The following is a 25,382-nucleotide window of genomic DNA, read 5'->3' as shown; positions in this document are numbered from 1 at the left end:
AATGTAGAAGGAAGTAGAGGACGGGGAAGACCGAGAAAGACTTGGCTAAATATGGTGGAAGAAGAAATGCGGGCAAGGGGGTTAACAAGGAGAGATGCAGAAAATAGGGCAAAATGGAGAAGATTGTCATGGGGACCGCAAGGCTAACCCCCGCTCTAGCAGGGAAAATGGCCTTAAAATGCATGTTGTTGTTGTTGTTGTTGTTGTTGTTGTTGGTCGAAGCGATGAAGAGAAGGACAAGTTCTGGTGTGCGATAGAGAAGCTGATGGAAAACGTGAAAGATGAGGAAGTTGTTGTGGTGGGAGGAGACCTGAATGGACATGTGGGAAGGAGTATGGATGGTTTTGAGGGAGTTCATGGGGGTTACAGATATGGTGTGAGAAATGGAGAAGGTGAAAGGATTTTGGATTTTGCTGATGGAGCTGGTTTGTTGATTTGTAATACTCAGTTCCAGAAAGAGGATAATAAGCTTGTTACATACACGTCAGGTGGGTCGACGACAACCGTTGACTACCTGATGGTGCGTAGGCGAGATAGGGGGCACCTCCGGGACACAAAGGTGATCCCGGGGGAGGAGGCTGTTTCACAGCACCACTTGGTTGTCTGCTCCATAAGGGTGAAAGGTGCGAGGAGAGCTCGGCGGGTGAAGTACCAACCGAGAATGAAGGTGTGGAGGTTGAAAGAGGTGACAGTAAGGGAGGCATTAAAAGAGAGGCTGAGTAGGGTAGAGGATGATGTGGTTGAGCTTGAAAGTGGTTGGATGTCAATGAAAGCTAGTCTGTTGGGAGCCGTTGGTGAGGTATGTGGATGGACAAAAGGACCACCGAGGCACTCGGAAACATGGTGGTGGGATGATGAAGTTGGAAAGAGGATTGACGAGAAGAGGAAGAAGTTCAAGGAGTGGCAGAAGGCGAAGGGTACGGGAGCAGAAACAGCAGAGCATGAAAGTTATAAGGCAGCCAGGAAGGCTGCAAAGAAAGAGGTAGCAAAGGCGCAGGAGGCATGTAGGAAAATATTCGGAGAACGCTTGGATTCGGAAGAGGGTCAGAAAGCAGTATTCAGGATTGCAAAGCACATTGCGAAAGAGAGGTGTGATGTGATGGGGGTGAGTTGCTTGAAGGATGAAGTGGGACAAATCGTTGTCGACCCAGATGGAATTAAAGGAAGATGGAAAATATATATGGAAATGCTGTTGAATACAGAGAATGAATGGGATGGCAACATAGAGAGTAACCCAGTTTTAGGACCGGCAGAGAAGATAACTGAGAAGGAAGTTGAGGAAGCGATAAAAGCAATAAACCACCGTTGAGAGGCCATTTTCCCCGCAAAGCGGGGGTTGGCCTTTTCGGGGACCGTGGTTGTTGTTGTTTTTTGGTCCCCTTTTTGAAGCAATGTTTTACGGCCGGATGCCCTTTCTGTCGCCAACCCTGTTTGTCGCCTTTTTACGATAAACAGGGAATTACCAGTGTACTGGTACTCAATTTGCCGACCTCGGAAGGATGACAGGCTGAGTCAACCCCCCTGGCGTTAATTCAGTGATCGACCGGGATTCGAACCCAGGATCCTTGGATCCTAAGCTGGCACCCCAGCCGCTAGCCCAACACCAGGGATTGGTGTTGGACGTTTGGAAGCGATAAAAGCAATTAAGAGTGGAAAAGCGGGAGGGCCGACGGGAGTTGTGGGAGATATGTTGAAGGCAGCAGGAAGTTGGGGTGTGAAGAGAATGACAGAGATCTGTAATCTCGTGGTGAAAGAAGGCCGCATTCCAGTGGATTGGGAACTGAGTACCCTCGTCCCTCTATACAAGGGGAAAGGTGACCCTCTGGAGTGTGGCTCGTACCGAGCGATAAAGTTATTGGAGCATGGAATGAAGGTATTGGAAAGGGTGTTGGAGAGGAGGATAAGGAAGAAAGTGAAGATCGACAAAATGCAGTTTGGATTTATGCCAGGAAGAGGAACGACAGATACGCTTTTCATTGTGAGGCAGTTGCAGGAGAAGTACATGGAGAAGAGGAAGAAGTTGTTTTTTGGGTTTGTTGATCTGGAGAAAGCATTCAATAGGGTTCCACGCAAAGTATTGACATGGGCATTGAGGAAGTTAGGAGTGGAGGAATGGTTGATCAGAGTAGTGATGGCAATGTACAAAAGAGCGCGCACAGCTGTAAGGACGAAGGACGGGAACAGTGGTGAGTTTGAGGTGAAGGTGGGAGTGCATCAGGGGTCGGTACTAAGTCCACTACTATTTGTAGCTGTGATGGAGGTGCTGGCTCAGAACGTAAAGGAGGGTTTACCGTGGGAGTTGTTGTATGCAAATGATCTGGTGTTGATTGCGGAAAGTATGGATGGACTGAAGGAAAAGATGAACAAGTGGAAGGAATGTATGGAGACAAAAGGTCTGAAGGTGATTATCGGAAAGACGAAGGTGATGGCAAGTGGTAAAGCATGTGGTGAGGTGGAAAGAACTGGGAAGTGGCCATGTGCTGTGTGCAGGAAGGGTGTCGGAGTGAACTCCATTCAATGTACAATGTGCGCTGAGTGGGTTCATCAAAAATGTAGTTGTCTGAGAGGGTCATTAACCAGTGTGGCAGCTACATTCAAATGTAAGGTGTGCACAGAGGGAGCTGCAGATGGAAGAAATGTTGAGTTGGATCTTGGAGACGGCGTGAAGCTGGAAGGTGTGAAAACATTTTGCTACCCCGGAGACATGCTAAATGGAGAAGGTGGATCAGACTCGGCAACGGTTGCTCGAGTGAGATGTGCATGGAAGAAGTTTCGGGAACAGAGTGGCGTGCTGATGAGGAGGATAGTGTCACTGAAGCTGAAGGGAAAGGTGTATGCTGCATGTGTGAGAAGTGTTATGATTTATGGGAGCGAGACATGGGTAATGAACGTAGAGCAGCAACGAAGGCTGGAAAGGGTGGAAATGCGAATGGTTCGATGGATGTGCGGAGTATCGTTGAGAGAGAGGAAGACAAATGATGAATTGCGAAAGATGATGGGAATATTGCCTGTGATTGATGCTGTGAAGAGGAACAGGTTGAGATGGTTTGGTCATGTGTTGAGGAAGGATGAAAGTGACTGGTTGAGAAGAGTGATGGAAATTAATGTAGAAGGAAGTAGAGGACGGGGAAGACCGAGAAAGACTTGGCTAAAGATGGTGGAAGAAGAAATGCGGGCAAGGGGGTTAACAAGGAGAGATGCAGAAAATAGGGCAAAATGGAGAAGATTGTCATGGGGACCGCAAGGCTAACCCCTGCTCTAGCAGGGAAAATGCCCTTAAAATGCATGCTGTTGTTGTTGTCTTTGTCATTATGGGGTATTGAGTGTAGATTGATGAGGGAAAAAAATGAATTTAAACGATTTCAGCATAAGGCTGCAACACAACAAAATGTGAAAAAGTGAAGGGTCTGAATACTTTCTGAATGCACTGTATACACGACATATGCATGCTCTTACTGCTAGTAGCATGGAATACATTTTCCCTTGTACTAACAGGATGTAACTCTTTGAGAGTAAAATTGAAAACCAGTTGTTGAAAAAGGACTCGTTGGGTTGAACATCTGCATTCTGAGTCTAAAATAAATGTAATTGATACCCTTTTTGAATTACTTTCCTCAATGTTAAATCAATTATCCTCTTGGACTGAATTTCTGTTACAGCTGCAATTTCTTTTACAGATTTCAACTCTAAACCCGAGTTTTGTCATAGGTGCCACACTTTGGCTATGCCTGCATAAATATAATGTTGGCACAAGTCACGGCTCCTGAATATATCAGTGAAGATAATATTGAAAAACAGATGTTCAACTTCAAATATTTTTTGGGAGTCTGCATCTGCTTTGTGATTCACGGAAAGGCTTTGCCAGGCATGAAGAAGGCTCTGGTAAAATATGGGGAGTGTTTATACAAACTTGGCATTTAATATGGAATATTTTTTTGTGGGGGTGAACTTACTTTTCAAGATGTCTTAGAACCAAAAGTTCATTGGAATTATGTTGAAATTATTCTAGATTTTGTTAATGTGACCTTTAAAAGAAACAAAAACCACATTTGACATTTCGAAACAAATAAATTGATCCTTGAAAGTGATGTAAACTGATATCGAACTCAATTCATAGACAGTACTGTGTTAAACTTCTGTACGTTTTCCAGAAGTATCTCTTTATTTTGCACATAAGCCAAAAATTTTTTAAACAAAAACATAAGTAAAATTACGACTGGGATTACGGACAGTAAAATTACAGTTCAGTACTTCGTGTAACCCCCACGAGCATTCAGGAGAGCACGTACACGTTGAGGCATGCTGTTCACGACATTTGCCAAGGTTTGGACAGGAATCGCTTGCCATGCAGTGACAATAGCCTGCTGCAATTCACGCACAGAGGTCGGCTGCTGGTCCAAGTGGTCGATTTGACGCGTTAATTCTGCCCACAAGTTCTCTATCGGATTCATATCCGGGGACATGGCAGGCCACTCCATATGCTCTACACCACGGTCAGCAAGAAAGTGTTGGATCATGCGAGCACGATGAGGCCGTGCATTGTCATCTTGGAAGACAAAGTTTCCTCGAAAGGCTGCACGAGCAAATGGAAGCAATGTTTCTTCCAGAATGGCCCTGTACTTGAACTGGTTCAGGTTTCCATTCAGAACAACCAGGTCAGTTTTGCCCCCTGCATGAAAAGTAGCCCAAACGGTCACCCCACCACCTCCAGCTTGGACTCTTGGCACTATACAATCTTTGTTGTAGGCTTCATGCACTTGTCTGCGCACTCGGACGCGGCCATCTTGACGACAGACCAGAAATCTAGACTCGTCACTGAAGATCACATGATTCCAGGGTCCTGGCTGCCATTGACGGTGCTCTCTGGCCCACTGTAATCGGCGCTGGTGGTGTTGTCTGGTCAGGCGTGGCTTTCTCAGGGGACGCCTGGCACGATAGCCTGCTTGAACAAGTCGTTGGTTGACTAGCCTTCTGGATACAGGCACATTTGTCAGTTGCTGCCACTCAGCCCTAAGCCGATTAGCTGACTTGGTACGGCCATTGCGGATTAACCGGTGCAGCTGGCGATCATCCCTCCTTGTGGTTCTGCGGGGACGTCCTGGCCTCGGTATTGGAGTAGGGACACCCCTCTGAGCATTTCGTTTCAGGATCTTTGACACCTGACCTTGAGTGATGCCATACTGCCGAGCAATAGCACGCTGTTTCATGCCGTAATTTCGTAAAGCCACCACTCCATGACACACAGCATTGTCGAGTTGACGAACCATCTCCAGAGGAAGCGGCCATAACTTTTGGAGATGTGCAGCAGTTGTTTTCCACTAATACAGAACGCAACAACCCTTGTATACCCAACTGTGAAGCCAATCATCAAATGCACCTGTCCGTACATTTTGCCACGCCACCTGTGATATAATCCTGTTGTTGACTTCTTGCTGCGACAGACAATCAGTGACATGGTTCTTTTAACAAATAAATCACTAAAGTGTAAAAGAAACTCACCAGATTGATATACTGAGTTAAGAAAGTAAACCCAAGTCAAGAAAAAAAAATTATACCATATTAAATGCCAAGTCTGTATATCCACATGCTAGAGGTGGGTCAATAAGATTTTGAGACCATAGCTGAGCCTGCCCACTTGCTGCAAAATGTGACAGGCCAAGGGCGGTTCAGCAGTTGCTCAACATATAGAAGGCATTTAATGGAGTACAAGCATTTTCAGAATCATTGGAATCTCCCGCGATGAAGCTAACTCCAAGGGCCTTTCACTCACTCACCGCAGGCAGGTGGGTGGTCTTTCCGTCTTCTACCGACTCCTCTCTGGCCTTGCCCCCCCAGCTCTCTCTGGGCTCTGTCCCCCAAATATTCCTACAGGTCGCACAAGATCTGCCTGCAACCCTCTTATGGTTAAACTGCCAAAATCAAGACTCTCTGCTCACCTTCACTCCTTCATTCCTCTTTTCTCCCACCTCTGGAACAAACTCCCCCACTCTCTTCAATCCCACTCCACCCTCCAGGTCTTTAAAACAGCTGTTCACCACCATCTCTTATCTTCCCCCATCCAAAACCTTGATCTTTTCTACCCCCGCTAATTTCACCCCAAATCCACTTTTTTGAAATACCAACTTCTGTCCTGGAAGTCCTTGGTGTCCTTGTGTTTTATACTTCTCCCACCCCACCCCCCCCCCCCCCCCACTTCCCACGCCTCCTCCCCCCAAGCCCTCTCCCTCCCACACATCTCCCTGCTCTCAAATGTTGTGTTTGTGTGCTTCCCCTCCTCTCCCCATCTTGTCTTCCGCTCCCTCTTTTTATATATTTTGTTTGTCTGGTTGATTTGTTTGTGAAATAAATGTTAGCTCTTTCACGAGCCTCGATTCAGTATACAAAAAAAAGAAGAAAAAAAAAAGCAAACGGCCATGACACAGGACTTCACATGAACAAGTCTCTGACCTCCGTTGGACGAAGAATGGCATTTAACGCTGGACCACAGCCAATGAGAGCCTCTCCAAAAAAAAAGTACCACTGGCCTGGATCAGGCCTGGCAGCACTTCTGATGGTTGCAGGCAGATAAACCGATGGCATAAAATGGTCAGCTTTATACAAATCATCGACCTTATATGTTTGAGTAATGGAAGCACACTGTTGTGCAGTTTGCATCTCATGACTCTTCTGCAAGGGACCCGTTTCACTTATTTTCTTAACGTTAAGCAGAACGTCAGGAGAAACCTGAAGAGTTTTTGCAACAATGGTCTCCAAATCGAGCACAACCTTTTTAGCAGCAACTAATGAATCATTACCATCGGGAACTCTTCATTTACTAGAAACCAATTTAGACTGTAATCATAGCAACACTTTGCTGAGGAGCAGTAATATCATTAGTAGTTGAACAGCTGGTCCCCCCTCATTGGAAACGTTGTGGTGGAGGAACAGTAACCTCGTTACAAGCTGTGTCAGTGTGACCTGTTTTGCCACACTTGACACATGAGATTTTGGGACATATTCTCTTCAAATGTCCAAAAGCTCCGCAGTGAAAATATGTTATGGTGGCAGATGATGCATAGAACTGGTAATTACTATCTTCAAAATTGATTTTAAACGATTCGTGTGGACAGAATGTGGAGACGACGTACACCTCAACACTAGATGTTGAGGCCCACGTCGTCTCCACGATACGATCTGATAGGACCATATCAACCGGTCTGCATAAACTCATCACATGTTTAATATGTTCATTTTGACACCCGAGGGGAATCATAGAAATCCTGGATACCATTGTACCACAATGAGATAACACAGCCATAATCTTATCATTTGATATGAACGTTGGAGCATTTGAAATGACTATTCTCGTCGCTGGAGTTTGCATCGGTAACGCAATCATAAAGTAACCACTTTCTGTGGTTATTCCAACACATACAACATCATGAATGAGTTCATCGTCGGAAACGAAAACAACAATTTTCTGGTTCATACGCGACACAACGCGAATATTTCCATCACCAATGATATTCCATACCGCGAGGATAATGGCCCAGTGGCATAAAACTCCCTTAACCTTAAGGAAACATTTCCCTTAAGTCGAAAGGTATGCTGTAATTCTTCAGCTAAGGATTTCCTGAAGTGCTCCACCTTTATGCATAAACAACCCTTAAGGATGAGCACTCCCTTAAAGTTAAGGAAATCCTTCGAAGCCATTGCTCTGCCAGGCAACCAATCAAATTGGAGATAGGAAGAGACTTCCACCACCGAGTGTGGGCAGAGCTTATGGGCCCGGTTGCATAAATCATTCTTAAGGGAAAAGTTAAGGATTTCCTTAACTTTTTGCCTGAAGGACATCTTTAAGTTGAGGATGGTTGCATACACGAATAATCCTTAACTTCCTCCTTAAATCCTTCTTTAAAGTCAAGGGAGCATCTCCCAATCTTTAACTACGAACCTATGAGTTTCCAAATGGCGATCTTCATGGAAATTGGTCACGAAGAGGCGATTATCGCAGTGCTATGTCAGAGACTGATATAACAATACTTCCACAATTTTCACTCTTTTATGACATGTACAATATTTCATTTAAAGTTTCGCTCTCATATTTCACTTTTATATTTTCACAATTTTACCATTCTCAGAAAGTTTGCAAACATTTACTGCACACATTAACACATTGACAATAAAATGGTAAATGAGAATCAAATGAATCTTACCCAAAAATCATTTTATTCCTTCTTCATGCCCAAGCACATGTTCCCCATGCAGCATATAACAAGCGTGTATGTACCAATATAGCAAGCGTGTAAGTAGCAATATAACAAGTGTGTAAGTAGCAATATAACAAGCGTGTATATGTACCAATATAACAAGCATGTAAGTAGCAATATAACAAGCGTGTATGTACCAATATAACAAGCGTGTATGTACCAATATAACAAGCGTGTATGCAGCAATATAACAAGCGTGTATGTAGCAATATAACAAGCGTGTAAGTAGCAATATAACAAGCATGCCTGCATCAATATAACAAGCATGTAAGTAGCACTATAACAAGCGTGTAAGTAGCAATATAACAAATGTGTAAGTAGCAATATAACAAGCGTGTATGTACCAATATAACAAAGGTGTAAGTAGCAATAGAACAAGTGTGTATGTGGCAGTATAACAAGCGTGTAAGTAGCAATATAACAAGCGTGTATGTACCAATATAACAAGCATGCCTGCATCAATATAACAAGCGTGGAAGTAGCAATATAACAAGTGTGTAAGTAGCAATACAAAAAGTGTGTAAGTAGCAATATAACAAGTGTGTAAGTAGCAATATAACAAGCATGTAAGTAGCAATATAACAAGCGTGTAAGTAACAATATAACAAGCATGCCTGCATCAATATAACAAACGTGTATGTATTAATAGAACAAGCATGTATGCATCGATATAACAAGTGTGTCAGCAGCATTATAACAAGTGTGTAAGTAGCAATATAACAAGCATGTATGCATCAATATAACAAGCGTGTAAGTAGCAATATAACAAGCGTGTAAGTAGCAATATAACAAACGTGTGTGTAGCAATATAACAAGCGTGTAAGTTGCAATACAACCAGTGTGTGTAGCAATATAACAAGTGTGTAAGTAGCAATATAACCAGTGTGTGCGTAGCAATAGAACAAGCGTGTAAGTTGCAATATAACAAGTGTGTTAGTAGCAATATAACAAGTGTGTAAGTAGCAATATAACAAGCGTGTAAGTAGCAATATAACGCGTGTAAGTAGCAATATAACAAGCGTGTAAGTAGCAATATAGCAAGTGTGTAAGCAGCAATATAACAAGTGTGTAAGTAGCAATATAACAAGTGTGTAAGTAGCAATATAACAAGCGTGTAAGTAGCAATATAACAAGCGTGTAAGTAGCAATATAACAAGCGTGTAAGTAGCAATATAACAAGTGTGTAAGCAGCAATATAACAAGTGTGTAAGTAGCAATATAACAAGTGTGTATGTATCAATATAACAAGCGTGTAAGTCGCAATATAACAAGCGTGTGAGTAGCAATATAACAAGCGTGTCAGTAGCAATATAACAAGTGTCTAAGCAGCAATATAACGAGCGTGTCAGTAGAATTATAACAAGTGTGTATGTATCAATATAACAAGCGTGTAAGTAGCACTATAACAAACGTGTAAGTCGCAATATAACAAGCGTGTAAGTAGCAATATAATAAGCGTGTAAGTAGCAATATAACAAGCATATAAGTAGCAATATAACAAGTGTCTAAGTAGCAATATAACAAGCCTGTATCTAGCAATCTAACAAGCGTGTAAGTAGCATTATAACAAGTGTGTATGTAGCATATAACAAGCCTGGATGTTGCAATATAAGAAGCGTGCATGTAGCAATATAACAAGTGTGTAAGTAGCAATATAACAAGCATGCCTGCATCAATATAACAAACGTGTAAGTATCAATATAACAAGCATGTATGCATCGATATAACAAGTGTGTCAGCAGCATTATAACAAGTGTGTAAGTAGCAATATAACAAGCATGCCTGCATCAATATAACAAACGTGTAAGTATCAATATAACAAGCATGCCTGCATCAATATAACAAACGTGTATGTATCAATATAACAAGCATGTATGCATCGATATAACAAGTGTGTCAGCAGCATTATAACAAGTGTGTAAGTAGCAATATAACAAGCGTGTAAGTAGCAATATAACAAACGTGTATGTCGCAATATAACAAGCGTGTAAGTAGCAATATAACCAGTGTGTGTGTAGCAATATAACAAGCGTGTAAGTTGCAATATAACAAGCGTGTAAGTAGCAATATAACAAGCGTGTAAGTAGCAATATAACAAGAGTGTATGTATCAATATAACAAGCGTGTAAGTGGCAATATAACAAGTGTGTAAGTAGCAAGATAACAAGCGTGTGTGTAGCAATATAACAAGCGTGGAAGTAGCAATATATCAAGCGTGTAAGTAGCGATATAACAAGTATGTAAATAGCAATACAACAAGTATGTAAGTAGCAATATAACAAGTGTGTAAGTAGCGAGATAACAAGCGTGTATGTAGCAATAAACCAAGTGTGTAAGTAGCAATATAACAAGTGTGTAAGTAGCAATATAACAAGCCTGTATGTAGCAATATAACAAGCAAGTGTGTATGTATCAATATAACAAGCATGTAAGTAGCAATATAACAAGCGTGTAAGTAGCAATATAACAAGCGTGTAAGTAGCAATATAACAAGCATGTAAGCAGCAATGTAACAAGCGTGTAAGTAGCAATATAACAAGCGTGTAATTAGCAATATAACAAGCGTGTCAGTCGGAATATAACAAGCGTGTCAGTAGCAATATAACAAGTGTGTAAATAGCAATATAACAAGTGTGTAAGTAGCAATATAACAAGTGTGTATGTAGCAATATAACAAGTGTGTAAGTTGCAATATAACTTTGTAAGTAGCAATATAACAAGTGTGTAAGTAGCAATATAACAAGTGTGGAAGTAGAAATGTAACAAGCATGCAAGTAGCAATATAACAAGTGTCTAAGTAGCAATATAACAAGCATGTATGTGGCAATATAACAAGCGTTTATGTGGCAACATAACAAGCGTGTAAGTAGCAATAGAACAAGCGTGTAAGTAGCAATGGAACAAGCGTGTAAGTAGCAATGTAACCAGTGTCTAAGTAGCAATATAACAAGCCTGTATGTAGCAATATAACAAGTCTGTATGTAGCAATATAACAAGCATGTAAGTAGCAATATAACAAGCATGTAAGTAGCAATATAACAAGCATGTAAGTAGCAATATAACAAGCGTGTAAGTAGCAATATAACAAGTGTCCAAGTAGCAATATAACAAGCGTGTAAGTAGCAATATAACAAGTGTGTAAGTAGCAATATAACAAGCGTGTAATTAGCAATATAAAAAGCGTGTAAGTAGCAATATAACATGCGTTTAAGTAGCAATATAACAAGCGTTGAAGTAGCAATATAACAAGCGTGTAAGTAGCAATATAACAAGTGTGTAAGTAGCAATATAACAAGTGTGTATGTAGCAATATAACAAGCGTTTAAGTAGCAATATAACAAGTGTGTAAGTAGCAATATAACAAGTGTGTAAGTAGCAATATAACAAGTGTGTATGTATCACTATAACAAGCCTGTAAGTAGCAATATAACAAGTGTGTAAGTAGCAATATAACAAGTGTGTAAGTAGCAATATAAGAAGCATGTAAGTAGCAATATAACAAGCGTGTAAGTAGCATTATAACAAGTGTGTAAGTAGCATATAACAAGCCTGTATGTGGCAATATAACAAGCGTGTAAGTAGCAATATAACAAGCGTGTAAGTAGCAATATAACAAGCGTGTAAGTAGCAATATAACAAGTGTGTAAGTAGCAATATAGCAAGTGTGTAAGTAGCAATATAACAAGCGTGTAAGTAGCAATATAACAAGTGTGTATGTATCAATATAACAAGCGTGTAAGTAGCAATATAACAAGCGTGGATGTAGCAATATGTAGCAACACGCTTGCATGTATCAATATAACAAGCGTGTATGGAGCAATATAACAAGCGTGTAAGTAGCAATATAACAAGCGTGTAAGTAGCAATATAACAAGTGTGTAAGTAGCAATATAACAAGCGTGTAAGTAGCAATATAACAAGCGTGTATGTATCAATATAAACAAGTGTGTATGTAGCAATATAACAAATGTGTAAGTAGCAATATAACAAGCGTGTAAGTAGCAATATAAACAAGTGTGTATGTATCAATATAACAAGCGTGTAAGTATCAGTATAACAAGCCTCTATGTAGCATTGTAGCAATATAACAAGCATGTAAGTAGCAATATAACAAGTGTGTAAATAGCAATATAACAAGTGTGTAAGTATCAATATAAAAAGCGTGTAAGTAGCAATATAACAAGCGTCATTTGAAATCACTTGTTCCCCAAGCAGCAATTTAATAATCGTCATTTAAAATCACATGTTTATTGCGTGTTGTTGCTTACGTGCTGTCAGACGAGCATCCTATCTCTTGTCTGATTGGTTTTCTATCACTGCAACGGATCCTTAGGATTTCCTTAACCTTAAGGAAATCCTTAGCTGAGGACTCCCTAAGCTGAAGGGATGTTTATGTAACAGCACTTAAGGAAATCCTTAGCTAAGGGAAACCTTCAGGGAAATCTTTCCTTAACCCATAAAGCACGTGGAGCTACGATCTGCTCGATATGTGTATGCAAATGAGTGTAAATTGACGTCAACCCAAACAATGAATCATGACCTTTCTTACAATGTATAATACTCGGTAACTTCTGAAAGGTTGCTTCTAATTGGTGGAGAAAAGCCGATGACGGGGAAGGCAAGGGGGGGGGGGGGGGGGGAGGGGTTGGGTCTCTCTTAACTGTAAGGGAGAATTTACGGGAGACCTTAAGGATATTCGTATATGCATCCATCCTCAACTTAAGGGAGAAGTTAAGGAAATCCTTGACTTTTCTCTTAAGGATGCTTTCTGCAACCAGGCTTATATCCTTAACGGGAACTCCTTCAGGAGACACGCACGCAAATGCATGCTTCCTTGTTAAATTTTCAAACACCTCCAACTGAGAGTCCGTGTTCACTATGTCGACGATATTATCACCCCTTCTTTGCCCATACCAGACAAAAAGATGTCATACCTAAATAAATCAAACTAAAATAAATTGTAAAAGTACATTGGAAGCAAAAACCTGAGTTGTTAGGGTTGTCAGCTTCCAAAGCCTAACTGTTGCTTCCAAAGCCTCATCAAAGTGGGTAGGCCGCACACCCAACAGCACCTGCCTCGCTCTGCTTGTTTCAGGAGATAATTGTAGTCACTTATAATGGTCCTATGTAACGGAGTTCAGAAATGAACCTGTAAAGAAAGCAATAAAGTTGTGGTAAAAGGAAGAAAGCCGAGAGGATGTCCTTAAAAAGACATCGATTGAAAATGTCAAGAAAGATATGGAATGTTTGGTTTGCACAAAGCTGACACATAACAATGGATAGATCCATATAGAGGAATGCCATTATTTGACTAAAGTCCTGAAAAAGGTGAAAATGGTTGCAAGTGGTTGTGGTTGGTGTTGTTGATGCTGCTTTTTCTTCTTCCTGTTCTTGATTTGTGCTCATCTCACAAAAAACATAAACTTATTGCCATTGCTTCTGTGCAACTTCGCTTTCTGAGCAACAATTGTATTTCCTCATTAAATGTGCTTTGCTGCAATAATTCATTATACTAAAATAATCTGTTGGTATTGTAATAGCACCTGACCTAAATCATTCTTTTCTTTTTCTGTAAAAGAGGTTCTGCTTCCAGTTACGTCCAGGCACCTGGGAGCTTGTACAGAGTGCTTGGTTAGAAACCTGTTTCAAACGTCAGCAGAAGGTCAGCACTCAAGGCTTTGTGGTTCCATGGAATTTCACATGAGGGTGGCTGTATAAAAAGATGCAGATTTTCGTCCTTTCACTAAACTTATTTTGTGTTTTTTTTGTGCTTTTTTGAATTTGTATTGTTTGTGTTTTCTTTGCTTTGTTGTAACATTTGTATTAAACTCAAGATTTTAATATGTCCCTCTTTAAAATATATTTCCCTTAAAGTGATATTGCACATAATGCTATTTTTAAAATTACGTCATTTCGTCCTCAACATCAGAATCTCACTATTTATGGCCAACCTATTCCAGCTCATTTGTGCTTTTATATTTCTCAGGTTTTCTCCTGGGTTGGGGTTCATTGCTTCTTTCGAGAAGTATTTCTGTTGGAAATTATTTTTCCATTGCTGTGCATGATGTGGCTTAAAGCATTCAGGAACCTTTTCTTATTTTTTTTTTCTATAAAAGCAAGGCTAAATTGACAGTGCGGTACGGTAGTGGGGCAACAAATGGGCACAACCAGCAAGGGGACAAACAAACAGGAAGGATGTATATCAATTTGCCATAGATTTTTTTAAATATAGCTTGGTTGACCATAGTAGAGTATGATGTTTGTGATTGGTAAGATGTACAGTCACGTGAAAAAGTAAGTACACCCCATGTAAAGTTTTGACTTTTTCAACATATTTCAACATACAGCTATTTGATCTTCATTTCAACAATATTGATAGATAAAGGTGATATAATATAACAAATATCATGAAACATTTACATTTTGTAGTCCATTGTATAATTTAAATAAACATAAATGCAAATTTCACATGTGGAAAAAGTAAGTACACCCTTGGCTCTAATAGGTGGTATTGCCCCCTTTGGCAGAAACAACCTAAAGTAGGCGTTTCTTATAACTGTCTACCAGTCTCTGACATCGACTGGGAGAATTTTTTGGCCACTCCTCCATGCAGAATTATTTCAGCTGTGCGATGTTTGAGGGGTTTCTTGCATGCACAGCTCGTTTCAAATTCCCCCACAACATCTCGATGGGATTTAGATCCAGGCTTTGACTTGGCCATTCCAGAACCCTCCATTTCTTTCTTTTCAGCCATTCCTTGGTGGATTTACTGGTATGTTTAGGGTCATTGTCATGTTGCAAGGTCCACCTTCGGTTGAGCTTCAACTTTCCGACAGATGGCCTCACATTATCCTCAAGCACCCTCTGGTACAATGAAGAATTCATAGTGGATTATATGATGGTGAGCTGCCCAGGCCCTGATGCAGCAAAGCTGCCCCAAACCATAATGTTTCCACCACCATGCTTGACAGTTAGTATCAGGTTCTTGTCGTCAAATGCTGTCTTTGGTTTTCGCCAAACATGTCTTCTGGTACTGTGGCCAAATAGCTCTACCTTTGACTCATCTGTCCAGAGCACATTGTTCCAGAAGTGCTGGTCTTTGCCTAGATGTTCATTGGCAAACTTTAGTCTTGCCCTGATGTTCTTTCTGGACAGCAAAGGTTTCCTCCTGGCACACCTCCCATGTAGATCAAATTTGTGCAGTCTCTTTCTAATGGTAGACTCGTGCACATCGACATCAACAGTGGCAAGAGCTACATGTAGGACCCATGATGACATTCTGGGGTTTTTGAGACTTCTTTCAGCATCTTGCGGTCTGCTCTCGGGCTGAACTTGCTGGGGCGGCCTGGCCTGAACAAGATGGCAGTTGTTTGGAATCTTCTCCACTTGTAGATGATCTTCCGGACAGAGGAATGATTGATTTCAAATTGTTTGGAGATCTTTTTAAATCTCTTCCCAGACTCGTAGGCATCTATAACCTTCTTTCTGAAGGCCTCAGAGAGCTCTTTTGATCTCGGTATGGTGACGCCGCACACTTCAACAACAAAGAGCAAACCAAACTAAATGTCTGAGGCTTAAATAAGACAGGTTCCTCCAAGATCCTCTCTAACGATGTTCTAATCATTTGCACCTGAGCTGGTGCACCTGATTCTAATTTTAGGTATTTGAAGTAGTGATAAATGTAGGGGTGTACTTACTTTTTCCACATGCAAAATTTCCATTTATGTTTATTTAAATTATACAATGGACTACAAAATTCTAATGTTTCATGATATTTGTTATATTATATCACCTTTATCTTTCAATATTGTTGAAATGAAGATAAAATAGCTGTACGTGGAAATATGTTGAAAAAGTCAAAACTTTACATGGGGTGTACTTACTTTTTCACGTGACTGTATAATCATTATTGTCCTATTTCTACAGCTTTGTTGTCAAATGATGAATTGTATGAAAATTGCAACTCTACCACCAGTTCCTCATGTGCACAAATACCCCAAAATAAATCTGTACCACCTACCACATGCTATAACCCACCCACAGACAACCAGCCACACCAACTACAATGTGACTCACATGGTGAGTCAGTGATGAATGCCATATATCGTGGGCATGTGACGCTCCGACTGCCTCATTTTCTCCCCTCCATTCCCTGCGTACTTGACCTGTTGGCCATGTAGTCCCCTGAGGAAGGCCATGTGGTGGTACAAACTTCAGGCCAGAGCTTTACTCTGAAGTGATTATAATTCTTGATATGAACTCTCCCAAATATAAATTGTTCATCAAAGATGGAAATTGTTGTATTTAGGTTTGCATTCATAAAATAAACTTCCACAGACTTTTGATGGAGTTGCACGTGTTTCCAAGTTGTTTTAAAACATGCCATTTGAGGTTCTCTAACAATTTCAAGGCATGAAGCATATTTCTCTATTATGCAGTATTTTGAAGTGTGGTTCGCACGCAGCCTGTGGATGCTTGGCTGCATCATTTTCTGGGGGCGCAGCTGCGCCGCTGATGCAATGCTCCCCATTGACAGTCAGCTGGTACTCATTTTGCCGACCTTGGAAGGATGACAGGCTGAGTCAACCCACCTGGTGTTAATTCAATGGCATTGACAGGGGCTCAAACTCAGGACCCTAAGATCTCAAGCCAGCCACCTTAACCGTTAAGCCAACACCAGGCTTAGTATTTTGAAGATGAGTGACCTTTCAACATTCGGTGAAGAGAAAATGATTTTGAGAAGGCATACAATACAAATAAACATCGTTTTCTTTTGGAGTTTGGATAAAACTCGGGCATTTTATTCATGCCAGTAGCATTGCTAATTGCAACCAAACGTACGAGGCAGCATGGCCAGGGGCTGAAGTCGCTATCCACTAATACAGCTATTTGATCTTCATTTCAACAATATTGATAGATAAAGGTGATATAATATAACAAATATCATGAAACATTTACATTTTGTAGTCCATTGTATAATTTAAATAAACATAAATGCAAATTTCACATGTGGAAAAAGTAAGTACACCCTTACATTTATCACTACTTCAAATACCTAAAATAAGAATCAGGTGCACCAGCTCAGGTGCAAATGATTAGAACATCGTTAGAGAGGATCTTGGAGGAACCTGTCTTATTTAAACTTCAGACATTTTGTTTGGTTTGCTCTTTGTTGTTGAAGTGTGCGGCATCACCATGCCTAGATCAAAAGAGCTCTCTGAGGCCTTCAGAAAGAAAGTTAAAGATGCCTACGAGTCTGGGAAGGGATTTAAAAAGATCTCCAAACAATTTGAAATCGATCATTCGACTGTCCGGAAGATCATCTACAAGTGGAGAAGATTCCAAACAGCTGCCATCTTGTTCAGGCCAGGCCGCCCCAGCAGGTTCAGCCCAAGAGCAGACCGCAAGATGCTGAAAGAAGTCTCCAAGAACCCCAGAATGTCATCACAGGACCTACAGGTAGCTCTTGCCACTGTTGATGTCAAAGTGCACGAGTCTACCATTAGAAAGAGGCTGCACAAATTTGATCTACATGGGAGGTGTGCCAGGAGGAAACCTTTGCTGTACAGAAAGAACATCAGGGCAAGATTAAAGTTTGCCAATGAACACCGAGGCAAACACCAGCACTTCTGGAACAATGTGCTCTGGGCAGGTGAGTCAAAGGTAGAGCTATTTGGCCACAGTACCAGAAGACATGTTTGGCGAAAACCAAAGACAGCATTTGACCACAAGAACCTGATACCAACTGTAAAGCATGGTGGTGGAAATATTATGGTTTGGGGCAGCTTTGCTGCATCAGGGCCTGGGAAGCTCACAATCATAGAATCCACTATGAATTCTTCATTGTTCCAGAGGGTGCTTGAGGATAATGTGAGGCCATCTGTCGGAAAGTTGAAGCTCAACCGAAGGTGGACCTTGCAACATGACAATGGCCCCAAACATACCAGTAAATCCACCAAGGAATGGCTGAAAAGAAAGAAATGGAGGGTTCTGGAATGGCCAAGTCAAAGCCCGGATCTAAATCCCATCGAGATGTTGTGGGGGGATTTGAAACGAGCTGTGCATGCAAGAAACCCCTCAAACATCGCACAGCTGAAATAATTCTGCATGGAGGAGTGGGCAAAAATTTCTCCCAGTCAATGTCAGAGACTGGCAGACAGTTATAAGAAACGCCTACTTGAGGTTGTTTCTGCCAAAGGGGGCAGTACCACCTATTAGAGCCAAGGGTGTACTTACTTTTTCCACATGCGAAATTTGCATTTATGTTTATTTAAATTATACAATGGACTACAAAATGTAAATGTTTCATGATATTTGTTATATTATATCACCGTTATCTATCAATATTGTTGAAATGAAGATCAAATAGCTGTATGTTGAAATATGTTGAAAAAGTCAAAACTTTACATGGGGTGTACTTACTTTTTCACGTGACTGTAGATACACACATGTGAGCCTTACGGAGTCAGCTAAGGATTCCCAGAGCTGGGTTTGTCTTCTACGTTGAGAAAGCATGCTGATTGACTGCAACTAACATGCGACAGGAGTCAGTGTACCAGGGCCAGGAGGACGGATAGGATAGCAGCAGAGGGAATGGGATAAACCAGGGATAGTGAGAGTTTCTTTGTAAGTATTCCCAGGTGGAATCACTTTCAGTTGATGAAAAGATGGAAGCTCAATCCTTTTGTGAGAGGGAAGACTGCAGTCTTTGCCAGGTGACCTTTGTGTGCAATCAGATTGTGCAGCCTTGAGATCCATTCAACATTAGCTAAAGGGATATGAGCTTTGACAAGCAAATGGGCAGAGGAGCCAAGAGAGTCAAAGGAACAACAGAAGATGTTGGTTTGAAGGTTAGTCATTACTGGATCCAGGAGAGAGGATGACCAGTTGCAGAAATCTGCGTTTCAAAATTTACAGATTGGGTCTAAATCAGAGAGTTGCACAAAGCCCTCATTACAGTGCCATGGCTGTTTTTTGCAGAGCTGATACCCAGCTATCTGGCATGGTGGCAGTTGAAATTGCCACAGATGAGGAATGGAGTTTAGATGGATGTTTCCAAATGGATCCGTGCTCGTGGAAATGAAGTATGAAGGGAGTTGTCATCGTTGGGTGGACGTTTCACCAGGCAAACAACATGAGGTGGTTGTGTAGAGGTGTACGTAGCGAGGGATATTAGGATTTGGGCTTCTGAATTAATTCAGTGGCCTGAGTTTATTGCAAACTGGAGGTCGAAATTGGAAACTTCAATTACTGATCCCACTGAAAAGGCAACACCATTCCGCTCAACACATCTACAATGCCTATATAAAGTCTATGCCCCCTTTAATAATCTTCACTTTTTGTTGCCATATAGCCTGGAATTAAATTGCATTAAATCAGACTTTTCCATCTTTATTTACATATACAACTTCCAAGTTCCAAGTGAAATATTAATTCCACAAATTTCAGAAAATTAATTTAAAATACAAAACTAGATTATCTTGGTTGGATAAGTGTCCACCCCCCTAACTTAATACTTGGTGGAAGCATATTTGACAGCAATTACAGTTCTGAGTCTGCTGGGAAAGGTCTCGACCAACGTTGCACACCTGGATTGGGCAATATTTGCCCATTCTTCTGTACAAAACTGTTAAAGTTCAGTCAAGGTCATCTGCCAGCATCTTGGAAATCAGCAAACATTACCGCTTTAGACAAAAAGGTGCAAAAACAGATCCTTGCAACTACAGACCAATCAGCCTGCTCCCAATTATCAGCAAAGTCATGGAATCCATCATTGCTTCGGATATCAAATCCTTCCTCTTCTCCAATGGCTTGATCTCCGATCATCAATTTGGATTCAGACCAGGTCATTCTACTCTGGTCATGTTGCTTCTGCTGTCTCAACAATGGAGGGAAGTCCTCAATGCCAAACAGAAAATCAGAGCTGTCTCCCTTGACATATCACGTGCCTTCGATACGGTCTGGCATCAAGCTCTGCTCACCAAGCTCTGACACCAAGCTCCATGGAAACCTCCACGCATGGCTTGCAGACTTCCTCTCTGGTCGTAGTCAACGTGTGGCCCTGAATGGATTTCACTCATCTCCCCTTCCTGTTCTGGCTGGAGTTCCCCAAGGTAGTGTTCTGGGCCCTGTGCTATTTCTGGTCTTCATCAATGATCTCTCCGACTCTCTGGAAAATCCTCTCTATCTCTTTGCTGATGACTCCACTCTTTGCCGCTCCATTCCTCCCCTCAGATCGGGAGTCTGCAGCCTCCTCACCCTCTGCAGACCTGGACAAAATGACAGACTGGTCAAACAAGTGGAACATGTCTTTCAATCCTGACAAATCTCACACTCTTACTATGTCTCTCCGAAAAGACCGACTGGAAAACCCTCCCATTCACTTTCTCAACAATCCTCTCCAAGAAGTTCTGTCACTCAAGCATTTGGGTCTCACTATCTGCCATGATCTTTCTTGGGAAAACCACATTGCCAAGCTGGCCTCCAAAGCCAGCCGCCGTCTGGGCATCCTCCGTCGTGCGAAGTCCTTCCTTGGCACACCCGAGCTCCTCACCACATACAAGGCTTTTATCGGCAGCTCAATGGAATACTGTTCTCCCCTCTGGGCCGGTGATCCTGCCTCACACCTAGCTCGGCTTCACGCTGTTGAAACCAAAGCTTTCAGAATCATTGGAATCTCCCGCGATGAAGCTAACTCCGAGGGCCTTTCACTCACTCACCGCAGGCAGGTTGGTGGGCTTTCTGTCTTCTACCGACTCCTCTCCGGCCTTGCTCTCCCAGCTCTCTCTGTGCTCTGTCCCCCAAATATTCCTACAGGTCGCACAAGATCTGCCAGCAACCCTCTTATGGTTAAACTGCCAAAATCTAGGCTCTCTGCTCACCTTCACTCTTTCATTCCCCTTTTCTTTCGCCTCTGGAACAAACTCCCCCACTCCCTTCAATCCCACTCCTCCCTCCAGGTCTTTAAAACAGCTGTTCACCACCATCTCTTATCTTCCCCCATCCAAAACCTCGATCTTTTCTACCCCCGCTAATTTTCACCCCAGATACACTTTTTTGAAATTCCAACTTCTTTCCTGGAAGTCCTTGCAGTGTCCATATGTTTTATACCTCTCCCACCTCCCCCAAGTCCTCTCCCTCCCACAGTTCTCTTGATGTCCTTGCTCTCAAATGTTGTGCTTGTGTCTGGCCTTCCCCCTCTCTCCCCATCTTGTCTACCGCTCCCCTTATTTTGTGTTTTGTGTGTCGGTTTGACTTTTTGTGTGATGAATGTTAGCTCTTTCACGAGCCTCGATCTTGTATACAAAAAAAGAAAAAAGAAAAAAAAAATTTGTGTGGGGAGCGTTGATGGACAGCAATCCTCAAGTCATGCCACAGAATTTTGATTGGATTTAGGTCGGGGCTCTTACTGGGCCACTCAAGGACATTTATCTTTTTGTTCCTTAGCTACTCCAGTGGAGCTTTGGCTGTGTGTTTCGGGTTGTTGTCATGCTGAAAGGTGAACTTCCATCCCAATTTCAGCTTTCTTGCAGAGGGCAACAGGCTTTCCTCTAGGATGTTTATTTATTTTGCTCCATCCATTTTCCCTTCTATCCTGACAAGTGCTCCTGTCCCTGCTGATAAGAATCATCTCCATCATATGATGCTGCCACCACTATGTTTCACAGTAGGGATGGTGTTCTTTGGGTGATGTGTTGTGTTGGGTTTGCGCCAAATGTGACGTTTTGTATTCAGACCACAAAACGTTTTCCCATGTGGCTTTAGAATCTCTGGAGTGGTTTTTTGCATACCTCAAATGGGACTCAAGGTGGGTTTTTTGAGTAATGGCTTCCTTCTTGCCACCCTCCTGTACCAGTGTACCAGCCAGAATTATGGAGTGTTTGGGATATTGTTGTCACATGCACACAGTGAGCAGTCTTTGCCATAAAGGCCTGTAACTTTCAAAGTTGCCATTGGCCTCTTGGTGGTCTCTCTGATCAGTCTCTTTCTTGCTTTGTCATCCAGTTTGGAGGGACGGCCTGATCTTGGCAGGGTCTTGGTGGTACCATACTCCTTCCACTTCTTAATGATTGTCTTGACTGTGCTCCAAGGGATATTGAAGGCCTTTGAAATATTTTTATACCCATCCCTGATCTGTGCCTTTCCACAATTTTATCCCGGAGGTCTTTTGAAAGCTCCTTGGTGCTCATGGTTGAGTCTTGCTGTGAAATTCTCCACCCAGCAGAAGAAACCTACAGGAACATCTGATTTTATTCTGAAATGATCAGAATCACTACAAATTAACACAAGTGGAGGCCAAATAACTTGGTGTGTGATTTTGAAAGTGATTGGTTACACCTGAGCTAATTTACAATTGCTATTATAAGGGGGTTGGACACTTATCCAACCAATATTTTAACCCTGCGCTCGCGAAACGAAAAGCGGGGTTAAGCATTCAGTTGCGTATGTGTGCCGTGTGCCGTACGTGCCTGCATTTTAAAAATTCATTTCATTGAGTAACTATGGATCCCAAGTATGCCCATTGCCCAGCCATCTCCTTCTACATCCAGCACGAGCAGCACGAGAAGGCCCAAATGCCGACCAGCGAGTCATCTTAACGTCCCGCTCTGATGTCATCGGCGCTTCTCCACCAATGCCCGCAGGCCACCAATACCTTGTCCAGCATGGCTCCTTGGGGCGCGTCCTCACCCTGCCCGAGCTATGTGTGGCTGCCAAGTCGGGGTTGTCAGCCCTCGTGCTGGATGCCTGGCTTCCGGTAGGTTTTATTATTAAGTGTGGTTTAATGGGCACTTTCTCACCAGTGTCTATTGTGGTGCCATAAGGGACAAAGGATCAATCACATAGGGAACGACAAACAGGGATTTACTTAACCTAATCCCTGAGCTAAATAACATGCCACGCCCCCTCGTGATGGGGACAAATATACAACTTCATCCGACAATTGGGCTAAACAGGTCCTCTACTTATTACATGGTGGTGGTTCTTCTTCTTCACGACAGTCGGAGCATGTTACCTTCACAAATCTACCTGACTCTACATATCACTACCCCACCGACATAACAATATCTATCGCTTTTTGTACCTGGTGAAGTACATCTTTTTTTTTTTCTTTTTTTTTTCTTCTCTATACTGAATCGAGGCTCGTGAGAGCATCTGCATCTGCATCTCCTGGCCGCTTGTTGTAGTAACCATGGATCCCAAGCATGTAAACTTTTCAACCTCTCAAATACCTGATGTTGCTGTTATGTATGGTATGTATCTTCATACTTATGTTTCGTTTTAGTTCCACTTCCAGTGCAAAAGTCTGTAGCTTATTTACTTTCTCTTGCATATTTTGTAAAGACTCATGAAGCATCAGGTAGACGTCATTTGCAAAGCTGAGGTCTTCTAGGTGTTCATATTGGTTCCTCCACAGTATCCCATTCTGATTTCTTCTCTGCTCAGTTGTCTTTTGCAACACCCAGCCAAACACCAATATAAAAGTGGTGGAGGCAACATGCAACGTCTTCTAACCCCCATGGTAATCTAAATTTCAGGTGACAACTTTTTTTTTTTTTTTTTTTGTGATCGAGGTTCGTGAAAGAGCAAACATTAATCACACAAAAAGTCAAACCGACACATAAAACACAAAATAAGGGGAGCGGTAGACACGATGGGGAGAGAGGGGGAAGGACACAAACACAACATTTGAGAGCAGGGACATCGAGAGAACTGTGGGAGGGAGATGGCATGCGGGTATGTATCTGGGGGCTTGTGGGAGGGAAAAAAGTGTATCTGGGGTGAATGAGCGGGGGTATTGGATGGGGGAAGATAAGAGATGGTGGTGAACAGCTGTTTTAAAGACCTGGAGGGAGGAGTGGGATTGAAGGGAGTGGGGGAGTTTGTTCCAGACGCAGGAGAAAAGGGGAATGAAAGAGTGAAGGTGAGCAGAGAGCCTAGATTTTGGCAGTTTAATCATAAGAGGGTTGCTGGCAGATCTTGTGCGACCTTTAAGAATATTTGGGGGACAGAGCACAGAGAGAGCTGGGGGAGCAAGGCCGGAGAGGAGTCGGTGGAAGACAGAAAGACCACCAACCTGCCTGCGGTGAGTGAAAGGCCCTTGGAGTTAGCTTCATCGCAGGAGATTCCAATGATTCTGAAAGCTTTGGTTTCAACAGCGTGAAGCCGAGCTAGGTGTGAGGCAGGAGCACCAGCCCAGAGGGGGGAACAGTATTCCATTGAGCTGCGGATGAAAGCCTTGTATGTGGTGAGGAGCTCAGGTGTGCCAAGGAAGGACTTCGAAATGGTTGCAGCCACGCTGTTCATTGTTATTACTTTTGTGATGATAGTTTTTATTTTTTTCATTTTCCCTGAAGTTGAAAATGTTTCAGGAGAACAAAACGATCAATATTTGCATTTTTTAAATTCCAGAAACACTTTGTTTACTGCAACAACCCAGCGATAATTTTAGCAACACGCATAATTATTCACCATAAAACAATGTTGTCAATTCGTTTTACGTTCCCAGGGATCAGACATTGCGTCGTTTTTTTTACGAAGTTAGAAAATGCAATTGTCATTGATGTGTGAATAATACACCTCTGTGAAGGCCGAGCCTAGTGCTAGATGTGATGATGTCCCAGACATAACACCATCTTACTACATACACTGCCATCTTATTAAGTCCATCCTCCCAATGCCTCCTGCCTGGCATTCAGCCCATCGCCAGCAAACATCAGTCAGCAATTCGTAATTCCAATGCCAAGCGTCTGGCATTCAGCCAATCGCCTGCAGATGTCAGTCAGACATATTGGTTTTGGTGTTCAATTGCTGTCAGCGAAGTGATGGGATGGGTTGAGTTCTGCCACCATGTTCTTCCTTGAGCTAGGATTTTGCATACAATAAATAAAAAAGCCAAAATGATGATGACATGCACATCGATGGAGGCCGAGCCGAGCGCTCGACGAAATGTTCCACACGTAACACCCCAATGACGTCCCAGTGAAAAGAGCATGGCAGACAGAGAGATGGATGGACGGAAAAATCTGGCTACTGTAGCGGCTACCGCTGGGTTTTCACAATCGCCTTGCACCTATCAAGGACGCGGAGCGATCACCATGCCGGGCTCATCCAGGACGCCCGGGCAGGCCCGCG

At 42.3% G+C, this 25,382-nt stretch overlaps 1 protein-coding gene across 1 annotated transcript in view; it reads left to right on the top strand.

Annotated features, from left to right (window-relative positions):
• Positions 1 to 16,592, top strand: part of CHD1L (chromodomain helicase DNA binding protein 1 like) — a 155,189-nt gene extending 138,597 nt beyond the window's left edge. Inside the window, exon 25 of the mRNA XM_068098272.2 lies at positions 13,828 to 16,592. Within this exon, the coding sequence (XP_067954373.2) occupies positions 13,828 to 13,953 (126 nt within the window). The 3' untranslated portion in view covers positions 13,954 to 16,592. The remainder of the gene's footprint in view (positions 1 to 13,827) is intronic.
• The last annotated feature ends 8,790 nt before the right edge of the window (positions 16,593 to 25,382 follow it).

The sequence above is a fragment of the Myxine glutinosa genome, chromosome 1 (genome assembly GCF_964187855.1).
Source record: "Myxine glutinosa chromosome 1, kmMyxGlut1.1, whole genome shotgun sequence".
Taxonomy (NCBI): domain Eukaryota; kingdom Metazoa; phylum Chordata; class Myxini; order Myxiniformes; family Myxinidae; genus Myxine; species Myxine glutinosa.
Note: the sequence above shows the minus strand (reverse complement) of the source record. Positions and strands in the feature narration are given on the sequence as shown.